Source organism: Mastigoproctus giganteus, chromosome 8, assembly GCF_048544385.1.
Source record: "Mastigoproctus giganteus isolate SK-2022 chromosome 8, ASM4854438v1, whole genome shotgun sequence".
NCBI lineage: Eukaryota > Metazoa > Arthropoda > Arachnida > Uropygi > Thelyphonidae > Mastigoproctus > Mastigoproctus giganteus.
Genome location: NC_143582.1, coordinates 97,763,362 through 97,776,119, shown reverse-complemented (window position 1 = coordinate 97,776,119; position 12,758 = coordinate 97,763,362). Strand labels below are relative to the sequence as shown.

The 12,758-nt window shown below is 36.0% G+C and overlaps 1 protein-coding gene across 1 annotated transcript in view; it reads left to right on the top strand.

Moving 5' to 3' along the window:
- The window catches only part of LManII (Lysosomal alpha-mannosidase II), a 60,074-nt gene that overhangs the window by 39,234 nt on the left and 8,082 nt on the right, over nucleotides 1–12,758 (top strand). The window contains exons 15-20 of the mRNA XM_090380298.1: nucleotides 868–938; nucleotides 1,141–1,359; nucleotides 3,589–3,707; nucleotides 3,973–4,074; nucleotides 6,803–6,890; nucleotides 11,786–11,872. Coding sequence (XP_090236424.1) covers nucleotides 868–938; nucleotides 1,141–1,359; nucleotides 3,589–3,707; nucleotides 3,973–4,074; nucleotides 6,803–6,890; nucleotides 11,786–11,872 — 686 coding nt within the window. The remainder of the gene's footprint in view (nucleotides 1–867; nucleotides 939–1,140; nucleotides 1,360–3,588; nucleotides 3,708–3,972; nucleotides 4,075–6,802; nucleotides 6,891–11,785; nucleotides 11,873–12,758) is intronic.

Genomic DNA, 12,758 nt, shown 5'->3' with positions numbered 1-12,758 from the left:
TAAACGAGGATTTATTCGTTTATAATTTTCATTATTTATTCGTATTTCATTAAGTAAACGAGTAATCTGCAATCGGTTTGCAAATTGAAGGGAAAATACTGAGGAACTCGATATTACCATGAGTAATTATGTTTTAACTTGAGTTACTACTAAGAAAATTAGTTGCAAAAATTTTGTCCTCATGACGCAGAAACGCTTGAACAAATGTTGCAATATAGAATAGTCTGCATTCTTTCCTCGTTTGATGAGCCTTTCATCTGATGTAATCTCAATGCCTTTAGAATGCAACTTTAGCAAGACTACTTCTGCCATTAGTTGCTTGTTTATTACGCGAAGAAGAATCAGTTGCCGAATCTGCAAAAAAGAGAGAAAGAAGGCTTACGCATTAGCTTACTTAAAGCTTACGTATGTACATATTTACTAGCCAAGATTCCTTTGGACTGATGTGAATTAGAAACTTCATCTTTTCGGAGCTATTCTTTCAACATAGAGACTTAAATTTCTTCGCCTAAGAAAATTCAACACTTAGTTGGTTTTATTGTTATTCGGTTGCTATACGTACCTTTCGTATTTGTGCGTTATCAATGTTCAGTCCTGAAAAAGAAGGCAACTTGAAGTGTTTATTCACACTGGAGGAAGAACTAAAAGATAAGCAATGGAAGATGTGAGTGAATCAGTCTATTTATAAATTCAGAGTTTAAAAATTTGTATTACAGAACTTCGAATTATACTAAAAATGTGTTTTCTTTATCACATATAATTATCGCTTACCCAAAGTTATACAATTTTTATTACAAAAAGAATTCTGATTTCTCGAATGGAATGGCATTTGATATTATTTATTTGGTGCATAATTTTTTTTTTCAGATGCATACATCATTGAACAACAAAAAAGCCACGTCTTCAGAGCGAAAGCAGATGTAACAATTCAAAACAAGGTAAAATGCGAATAAAACTTCCATAAAAATCCTATTTTGGTGTTATTTGTTAATATTATAATTTAATGACGCCATAAAAATGTTGTTCAGGGACTATTTTAACATGACATTTGAATTTAGTTCTTGCAGTTAAGTAAAATTTAAATTTTGTCCGAAATTAACAACACTCATGAATTTCTTTCTTTTATTCATTCCTTAACAGTACCTAGAAGCTGTTATTGACGGAACAACAGGGCTGCTTAAGGAGGTAAGGAAAGTGAACGGACCTCAGATAAGTCTCAGCCAGTCTTTCTATTGGTATCCTGGAATGGCAGGAGACAATTTAAAAGCCCAATATCGTGCTTCGGGCGCTTACATCTTTAGACCTAACGGGACTGCACCAAATCCGATGGGAGGTAATGTTACAACATATGTAGTTCAGGTAAGTGCGTGAAATAATTAAACACTAATATTATTAAAGCTGGCATGCACCGGTTATGAATATGAACTCTAAATATTTCACCACTGTTTAACATACACGAATTGACCAGTGAATTTGCTAACATTGTTTGCTACAGTTTGCCTTATATCTGATCCTGAATATAAACCCCCGCTTATATTCAGGTTAAAAAAAATACAAATGTTGAACCCGTTGCATTGAAATTGAGCATTCTGGTTGCATTTTACAATGGCAACACAGCATAAAAGCTCTCTTAACCAGTATTTGGGATTTAAATTCGAATTAAACTTGTAGACAATTCATATTAATTCTGGAGGTCGTAATTTTCAGCAAATATATACACTGAGTGTTTCCATAGAAAAATCTTAAATGAAATAAATTTAAGAATATTTGGTTAGGTGAATTTAAGAGTTGAATGAGAATAGTGCTAGGTGGTTGATTACACGTGTTCGGTCAGTTTTGAAAAAATGTGTTGGGATTACCGATACCATTTCAAAATAGCAGTGCACGTTGGAATATTTGCAGAAAAAGCATGAGAAAGAAATCTAATGTCGATGTGACAGTTGTGAAACGACACCCATTTATTAACTTTACTGATTTCTTTTGGATAGTCTAGGAGATTTAGAGCTGCTTCAGGGGGATCTTCTCAGATTTGATTTGATTTGTATTTTATTGGCGCATTAGCAACTAAGGCTATAATCCGCCAAATCCAGGGATCTTCTCAGATATCAGAATAGTACGTCGTGATGAAGTGAAGTTTAAACTTATACAGGATAAGTAGCTGTTCGATAAATAATCGTGGAAGGAGAGAAATTGGAAAATAAACTTTTTTTTACCTATTGGCTTTCAAAACTTTCGTACTTTTTATTTCTCTGAACAGAGGAGAAAGAGGTTTTCGGATGCAAAAGAAACAGAATATATTCTGATATTCTTTCTGGTAAGATACTTTATGATATAGAGTTGGACGTCCATATAAAAATCGATCGTTCGCTTGAAAAAATACAAAAATTTCGTTATAAAGACATGACCTTTTCAACAATGAAAAATACTGTAATTCAGCATTCAGAAATACAGTAAAATATTGAAAATAAATCCGAAACAAGTGAGAATGAAAAAAATTTCTAACATTTAAAAACAATTAATTTATTAATACACACATTACGAAATGACTACTTACATGACGCACACAATATATTAGTACACTCTTAAGAATTATGTCGTAAAATATTTGGTTATTTTTGTTATACACTGGATTTTACGGTACTTCGTTCATAAAAATGTTCGCATTTGTTTAAGTATTCAAATATATTTTCTGGCTCATTTTCTTCACATTGAAGGCCTCGACACAAAGTTTCAAATGCCACCAACGTTTCATGTTTGGAAGATTTAATATTGCCTTCGTTGCCCTCAAATGTCAATATTCTCACTAGTTCTTTGAATACTCTCCAAAATGTTGGAGTCACTCCGATATTTGGCTACTACGACATCATTATCAACTCCTAAATATTCTTCAAGAACAATTTCGCCACCATCGTTCAATTCCTTGTACAAGTTCATCCCTCTCATCGCCGTTAATTGGCATTTTAGCAAAAATTCTTTTGCTAAAATTTTAGCAACGATTAAGAATTGCGAAACAATTCTTAATCGTTGTTTCCTTCACATCTTGACTCTAAATTTTGCCAACTCTGATATGCACATCCGAAAATCTATAACAGAATCTACAGGTTGGTTGGTTTCTATTCTCAGTATAATTTTTTGTAAAGTTACTTGCACAGCAGCTAAAACAAAACTGATTTAGGGACAACTTGTACTATACAGATACAGGTGAAATTTAGTGAAAGTGTGGATGACTTATTTCTGTGAAACGACAGATGAATTTCAGAGATAAAGGAAAGTCACTTTCTCCTAATTCTCCAATAGGGTGCTTACAATAGAAAACAGGTTGACCAGAGCCATTGTCCGTGTCTGGAATATTCTTTAATCTTTGCCAATGACTGTCGACACATAGATGCAAACATGACAGCAAAAGAAATAATTTGGAAATATTCATAAGAAGAAAGGTTTGCACTCTTATTGACATAATGAAAAACATACCAATCAAACCACAATCAACGATAATTTATAAAATAGTATTTGTCACCATTGCAATGTAAAGCAGAACATGTTTATTCAGCATCCGATTATTTATCGGAGGATATAATTTTTTTTCAGGGGCCTCTTGTTCAAGAAGTTCACCAGTTGTATACTCCCTGGCTTAGCCAAATTATTAGGATCTACCAGAACCAGAAGCATTTGGAATTTCAATGGCTCGTTGGACCAATTCCCGTTGAGTAAGAAAAAAATTTAATTCTCAAAAATGGCCTTACACATTCACAAAATGTTTAGGTTAATAAAATACTCTTTAAAATCTTGCATTTTTAAAGATTTTGTTAAAGTACATTATCGATTGTAAAGATATAAAAATTACTTTTGTATCTTGATCAAAAGAGTTTTTTTTTTCTAAATAATTTAGAAATATTTCAGTATTTAAAATTTTCATGTCATCTACTCATTTTGAAACAAGTCTGAACTTTGTCTACCCCTTCTCCTTTTCAGAGACAGAGTTGGAAAAGAAATCATAACAAAATTCGACAGTCCCCTGAATACTAAAGGAAAATTTTATACTGATTCTAACGGCAGAGAAATACTGGAGCGAATGTAAGTTAGGGAAATTAATTTTTCATTGCCTTTCATAACTGTTGGCGAATCAGCGTTGATACTTTGATGTCATGCTACGGTTTCAAAATGTTTGCACTACTTATTCATGTGAATTATAAACACTCAGTCATTTGATATCACAATTCTAAAGTTTTTATTTCAGTAAAATGTTAACTCTGTTTAAATGTAAATTATAGATTTCTCCTTTCAGCTTAGCTAATATTAAGATGAAGAAAAAATAGTTTGATTACTGAAATTAAAGCATTTCTTAAGAAATGGTTATAAAAAATGGATGGTATCAATCATTTGTAACCATAAAAGTGATATTATTGCCTATCTGTTAGTGCCAGCTCTCTGATTCCATTAAATGCATGCATACTAAGAGAATCCGGAGGATGAGCACCTTTAATGCATTTAAATTTTTATTTAAAAGCATTAATTCTTTCTTTCTAACGTTCCCAATTATCTGTATTTTCAGGAAGCGGACTTTTTTTTCGAATGACAGAATTTAAATGTTTCTACAATACAAATGTTTCTCTCAAAAATTAGTTTGTAATTATCGATATTGTTACGAGTAATTATAGTTTTATAATGAAAATAAACTTCAAATCTCTTTGGAAATATTGCGACATTAATGCAGAGGACATCATCATTTGGCAAGTGCTCCTTACAGTGAAACATCAGTTCTTTGATAAAGTTTTCTTCCCCGAATACATAAGAGCTATGCTGTAAAGTTCAGTATATTTTTGTAAAAACTTTTTTATGCATTAGCTTCACAGCAGTATAACTTAACTTTGATACCCTCGAATGGATAATACTCATTAACACACAAGAGGTGGTCAAAAATATCGAATGCGTATCTCCAATAAACTGCGCGGCGTTCGAAGCTCTTCTTCGATCAATATCGCTTGAAATGTTAATGCGCATCGAGGCGTTCTTGCAGTTGAAGCTCATTTCATTGCTTCGATCGTTCGTGCTCAGCTTTTGAAGTTAGAATGCCTATGTTATGCATCGCACTTTATTCGTTGTTCTATACAATGTCCCAGGACACAGAACAACGCATTATAATTATTATTATTATTATTATTATTATTATTATTCAGAGAGAACAATGCTTGAAAATCGGAAAAAAAGGAAAGATAAACTTGTCAGTTGGTGGGTACAGAATCAGTAATCAGTCTGCATGAGATTTCGAATTGTTTGTTAGTTTTAAAGTGGTGCGAATATCTGTCGAAACAACGAGAGTTCTTGATTATATTCAACCAGGGGAAACAGTGAATCGGTAAATAAAATGAGCAGTTAAGGAAAGACAGAGTGACCATTCGTGAAGTGGCTAAAGAGGCAGGTATTTCTTTTGGCACATGCCATCCATCTAGTACAATATCTTAATTTTCACGCATACAGTCTATATAGTTATTGAGTAGCCCTTGTATATCAGAGACATAATGAAAGCAGTGATACGTAAGACAACCATCGTGGTTTCAACTTTTAGGATAGATCGATTTTTTTTACAAAAAATAAATATCAAACCGGGTAGGAGGGAGAACCAGATAAGGTTCACTTCAGACACCGAAATTATTTCCTTATTACTTCGGCCCTACAGGCTGCTGTAGCCGATTATTCAAACGCGAGGGTATAGAATTACATGGGTGTGAGTTGGCCATCGTTCACGTCCAGTGACTGATAAATATGATGCTGTACCAATGTGGCTGTTCCAAAGTATAAATGTAAAATTTATTATGTACCATATAACTGTTATATTTTATACAGGGTGTGCCAAAAGTCACTGTGTATTTTGGTGAAACAGTGATTTTCAAATAAATTTCATTACGATAAGTATATTTATTCTTTTTTACATAAAACGTAAGTATTATAATGTGTTAGAGATGTTATTATAATTTTTATTAATTTTTTAATGTTTTCTTTTTAGACCCATAATTATGATGAATTGATGAATTCACCATGAATGTTCAAGAGCGAATTTGTTGTACATCCCGCATCAAAGGAATTAAATTTTGTGAAATTAGGGAAAGATTTTCAAAGAGATTTCATAGTGTGGGCCAGTAAGCTGTTATTTTGGATTTGATCGAAAAGTTCTGCATACATTGCTGCTCGACGTGGAAAATCTTTATGCAGATCATGCAACAATTGTATGTGGTAGGGCCTTTTCATCAGTGTCGAAAGCAAATTCTGCGAACTGTGATGCCTTCGGTATGTTCAGTCTTCGAGATCCTTCCCTAACTAATAAATGTTGGTCCTCTTCGAACATTTCTCGAATTGATTCAATGCTTTCACGTGCTGCCCTTGGGCGTCCACACCTCTCCTCGTCTTTTAAGCTTTATTCACCAGTTCACGAATCGCATTGTTTGTAGGACCAGGACCATCAAATCTCTCTAACACTTTCCCTGATTTCACAAAACTTGATTCTTTTGATGCAAGATGTTACAACAAAAATTTGCTCTTGAATATTCATCATGAATTATGGGTCTGAAAAGAAAGCATAAAAATTTTAAAAAAATAACATCTCTAACACATTACAAATACTTATGTTTAATGTAAAAAAAGAAAATAAAAAATATACGTTGTAATGAAATTTATTTGAAAGTCACATTGTTTCACCAAAATACGCAGTGGCTTTTGGGACTACCCTATATTTAAATTCATGAACTTTGTGTAATAAATCTTCCCTCAATCATTTTAACATATTCTTCGTTTTCTGTGTTTGTAGCCGTGATCATCGTTCAACTTGGAAGTTAAACCTTTCTGAACCAATTTCTGGAAATTATTATCCAGTTAACAGCCGCATTTATATCAGAGTAAGAACATGAAATGTTTCTTATTTTGTTTATTCTATTTGTATTACTTTTAGCAATGTGATTTGTACCTTGATATATTAGTTTCAATTACTTTTCTATGACCGCTGAAATAACAAGTATTAGAGATTTCCCTGTATATATATATATGTATATGAGTATCTGAAAAACACTGTATAAAAGAAAGAGCATTTTTCAGAAATGTAACAGTAAAACTCTCACCGTTTAAATGTAAAAATTATTTTAAATGTTTACAGTAGAAACTAACTTTGAGATAAATTGAAAACACTTCACCCATCTGATTTTGGAAAATTCATTTATTTTGAAACACTAAAATTTTCGAGATTACAAACTTCTGACGTTTAGAACATTCCAATTATATGCCAATTAAATTGGCTATGCTGACCATTAGTTTAACATTGAGATGTTCTAAAAATCGTGGAGTTTTAATGTCATTATACAAAGTATATGTGAAATCAGGGACTTCACCGATGTTCAATTCAGTTTGTAATGGAAAGAACATAAACTCCTTGGACCAAAGAAATATCACGAATAGTTGCTTTGATATTGCGCTATGAATTAGGGGCGCTTCTGTATTAAACCATGGAGGGTGTTTTGAACTTTTTTCGCTATCTTTTAGATAGGGACTGCAGTCTAAAAGAGCAGTGCTTAAGTGTAGAACACTGTGTAATAGAAATAATACGACACTCTTTCTACTTTTCAAATGTAGATTATTATATTAATCGCATTTATCCTTAGGAAATGGTGCTGCCCTTTCTAATTTTAAAGAATTTTGTCTAAATATTTGGACAAAGCTTTTCATAGCTGAGAATTTCTGAAGTAGAGCTTAATTGCGTACCATTTGTAATCCTTCATCTTGCTTTTTAGCGATTCTGGAATCCTCCAGAAGATTGTAATATTCTTTCCATTTTACACTGATTTAGAGGTTTTTGGTTCGTATCCCGGAGAAAATTGTAGGAATGGAATTCTTAGTGGTTCTTCAATTAAGGCGATAGTTACCTGATCTCATGTGGGAAGAGTAAGGACTTTTCAGCCTACCAAACATGAGTTCCTGTTTACGACGAGTGCCTTCACCTTCAATTCCTACAATGCTGTCGTGAAAGGATCGTCTTTATCCGAGAGTGGTACAGGAAATTATGCACTGTGGTTTGTACAATGATTCTACAGAACAACACTTGTTATCGAATTCAGGTACTCCACATTCTTTGGGAACTTAATTTTTCGCATAAACCGATAACACTATAATTGAGTCACTACAAGAATCAAAAAATTAAATTTTTCAAAAACTAAACCGATTTATTTAATATAACATTGCTTGAAAATAAAACTACGTAAAACTGATAAAACAAATAAATAAAATAAAATAAAATAAATGATGATTAAGGAGCTTCCTAAAGCCAAGACTTTCGTCGTCAGCAGATTCTCTATACATTCTGATTGCAACATGCATTACTCTTATGAGAGCTTCTTTGGACTCAGGGGAGGTACCCATGGACTGGAGACGTGCAAATGTGACCCCAATCCACAAAGGAGGATCAAAGGGAGACAGGAAATTACAGACCTGTCAGTCGAACTTCTGTTCCAGGGAAATTAATATAGGCACTGGATAAACAAGCACTGCAGGATCATCTAGACAAGACTTCAGTTTTAGGTCGGACACTGCATGGGTTTGTTAAGGGGAAGTGTTGTCTTACCAAAAAGGAACTGGATGCAAAAAGTAATTTTGATATCATATATTTGGATCTTCGAAAGGCTTTTGATACTGTTGCACATGGAAGCCTGCTGCACAAATTGGAGCAGTGTGGCATGGGACAAATTGCTGCTATGGATAAAGGGAACGGCTAAGTGGGAGAGTGGTAATCAATGGACACTGCTCTTCGTGGACTAATGTTATTAGTGGAGTCCCCCAGGGCTCTGTGTTGGGTCCATTGCTGTTTTCTGTATTCATTAATGATATTGATGATGGTATATCAGGCTTATTGTCCAAGTTTGCAGACGATACGAAGGTCGGCAAGGTTGGTAATGACAGTACGCTGCTGCAACAGGATCTAGAAAAGTTGAGCGGATGGGCTGAGAGGTGGCAACTGAAGTTTAACATTGACAAATGTAAAGTACTCCATACGGGAAGCAGTAATCCCAGAGTAACATATCAACTGTGTGGTACTGCATTGACAAAGTGTGTTAGTTGTCTGGCGGCACCAGGGGGTACCCCCCATCTCCGCACTGTGTACTCTGTTTGTGTAGCACAGAACTCTGTGAATGCCAGAGATTTAAAAAGTATGTGGGGAGTGGATGGATGTGTACTGTTGTTCTTCTGACCATTTAGCTGTTTGGACCCACCGTTACAGCACTTGGCCTCGGGGAGGCAGGTCAGGTACCCAGTAAATTTTGTACTCTGCCAGGCCTTGCCACCTAGATTCCAAAGATTTCAGTGGCAAGGACCTAAGTGAAAAAAATATAAATAAAATAAATAAAGGGGGTTAACGCTAGAATATAAAAGGACAAGAGAGGTTTATGTAAGCATGGTTTAAATTTGCACGTTATTAGTTGATAAGTTGTGTGGGATGTACATTGCGAGTTAGACAGAGTAGGGGAGAATGAAGGCTGGGGGAAGAGACAGAGGTATGGGGACGATAGAGAAGGCGACCCCAGAAATTCAGTGAGGCAGGCCCATGTCTCACCAGGCGGAGGAAGGGGTGGCAGGGGGGGAGGAGACAAGAATCAATCTCCTCTCCCAACCAGGGAGGATAGTAAAAGAAAACCAGGCTAGAGTGCTCGGTTTGATTGCCAATGTGGCTGGTGTCTTCAGTGTCTGGATTTGGAGTCTTGAGTGGAATCAGGTACTGGTAGATCTTGCCTGCAGGTTTAGTTGCAGATATCAGCCCGATGGAACTTGTATGAAGGAAGTGAATTTCAGTTCAGTTGAACTTCGAAGAGGTTGACGGTTGATGCTACTGGAGAAGGGTGCCCAGAATATGTCTTAAGTTATTGGTCTTGGTGGTGTAAGCTCCTTAATGTTCGTCTTTTTTAAGACATCCTGTGCAAAAGTTATGAAGTACAGTATTTATAATTGTCATTGGTATGAATTAGTATATATTCTTGGTCCTTCAGCAAATTAATAATCTTTGTGATCAGAATAATCTCAAGTCTTCATAGTCAGGACAGTCATACATTATATGGTGCCAAGACTCGTCAGTGCCAGAGTAGCAGCGTGGATCATCTGTGATGCCCGGAGAGTTAATTTTTCTTGTATCGACCCATGGCATGTGAAGGAGGTACGACCAGCTTGCTGCTCTTGGGAACGCTAACGTTACTTCAGGGATGAATTTATTTGTAATTGCTCCCTTAATGGATGTCGTCCATCTGTCCTGCCAGGCCTGCTGCAGGTGTGCGAGTAGGTGCCTTTTCTCTGTCTTGCGATTGATTGCTGGGTTGGTGGTGAATCCAATGGTGGTTGTTCAGATTCCTTTGAACAGATATTACGACATGCCGCATCTAATTATTTCAAGGTCCAGAGGGAGGACTACAGCGAGGACTTGGGGGGGGGAGCAGGAGTGCTCACTGCGCAGCAGGCTCTGGTGATGGTAAGTAGCATTGCTCTTTGAATGGTCGCTAATTTCTTCTGATTTGTGTCAATAGTTTCCCGGTGATCCCAGACACCTGCAGCATATGATATGGCTGGAATAAAGACTGCTTTGTAAAACAGAGCCTGGGGACGTCGGTTTAGACCCCAGTCCCTGCGGGTGACCCTTGCCACCAATGCTGTGTAATTTCGGTACTATACTGACACTGTTAGAGAGTGAAAAGGACCTGGGGGTAATTGTGCAGGCAGATATGAAGTTTTCTGGGCAGTGTAGACGGTCTGCAAGAGTAGCTCATGGTGTCTTGTCAATGATATACAGCAATTTTTCTATCAGGGATAAGGAGGTGATTATCCCCTTGTATAAGGCAAAGGTCAGACCACACATTGAGTACTGTATACACGTTTGGAGGCATCATTTTAAGAAGGATGGAGTGCTGTCGGAACTAGTACAGCTGGCGCACTACGGCTATAGATGCGAATGCGCCAAATAAATCCCCAACCAACCAACTAGTACAGAAAAGGGCAATAAGATTAGTGAATGGAACAAAGGTTTCTTCTTACGAAGAAAGGCTGTAATTTTGCAAATTACAGTGTCTGGAGACTAGGCACCTGCGAGGTGATTTGATTTAGGTGTATAAAGCCTTCAATGGTTTGAGCATGCTCAATGCTGATGGGATTCTTCTTGTTCAGAATAATCGCCTGAGAGGCCATTAATTCAAATTGAGGAAAGACAGTTGCAGGATAGATGTGCGGAAGTTTGCCTTTAGCCAGCAGGTGGTTGATTGCTGGAACAAACTTCCATCTATCGTTGTAGAAGTTGGTAGCTTAAATAGATTCAAGGCAGAACTAGACAAAAATTTGGAGCGAGTGGATGGGTGAAATAAGGGTGGTTTTTTTTTTTTTTTTTTTTGCTGATGCTATATAAGCTTGCTTTCTTGCATCATGTGCCCTTGCTAATGTTAATACTAATAATGAAAATTTTGACATCACGGCTTCTAGTAAATACCATCTGCCCTGCAGACACCCTGCGATCAATCTTAGAATCTTGCTAGTAATTTCCAACATGTTCTAGTGTATACTGTAACCTCTCAGGAGGAACTAAGTCCAATGCTAAAGTCCAAATAAACTGTGTCGAAATTGATCCCTACACCCAGCTCACGACTAATTGTGTCAAAATAGCTGACCATTGGTCCTTAGTGTAGGGATTTCAGATTCTTTCTGATTATAGCTGTAGAAGATAGTTTCGAACTCCTAATGTGTTATACAAGCTGATTTTATATTTATCGATTCGCAGGATGAAAATCGAAATGTGCAGTTGACTATACTTACCGACCGCTCTCAAGGTGGTAGCAGTATTGAAGACGGATCGATAGAACTCATGGTAAGTAGTGCTGAATAAATTAAATTATTTACTGTGTTTGCGATATTTTGGTAGGTCTCAGCTAGAATTATTGGTTTTCCATAATAATAATTAATCTGTGGCAGTTAGGAGTTTGTTTTTATATGAATCTAATGACCCGTTGAAAATCATTATAGTCTCTGTATTCCTAAGTATCGTTGCATAAGAAAATTATACACTACTGTGTAAACAATGAATTAGCTTATTATGTAAACAATGGAAATGAGACCAACATTTTTAATGTATAATATTTAAATGTACTGAATGACTCAGTTCATAAACGACAGATGCATGACTCACTTATTGGAGAAATAGCGGATACAGACTCAACCGACATGATCGCAATGCAGAGGAGTCAAAAAATATTCTCCACCAAATATCATCGAATGCTGTGCTGTTCCAAAGCATGACGAACAGGTCCTCGTGGGTAGCACAATTTGTATAATCACTATCCTCCCCTCACTGCGAGGAAAAGATCTGAGCTAGAATCGCATCGATAATGCGAGGAATTTTAACGGACCTTTTCATGAAGTGGTTGAGTCAAGTCAGTCTCAGGCAAGGATAGCATGGATTCGTTTTCCAGAGAACAACAAATCGACCACAGACCCACGCAATTTATAGACATATTACATATGGCGCAATATGGCCTAAGTTGCTGATGCGCCTGAAACCGTACTACAACCGATAAAATGACGAACGGTCGAAAGTGAATCATTACTCTCCAAAAAAAGAGTTGAGGCGCTTTCATTTTAATGCATAAAATAACTATGGTAGCATTATAAAACAAGTGTTGACATTTTTATAACAATGTTCTTTTTATACTGCAGCATGACCACATCGGTCAGAGGAGTTCACAACTAATCATTTT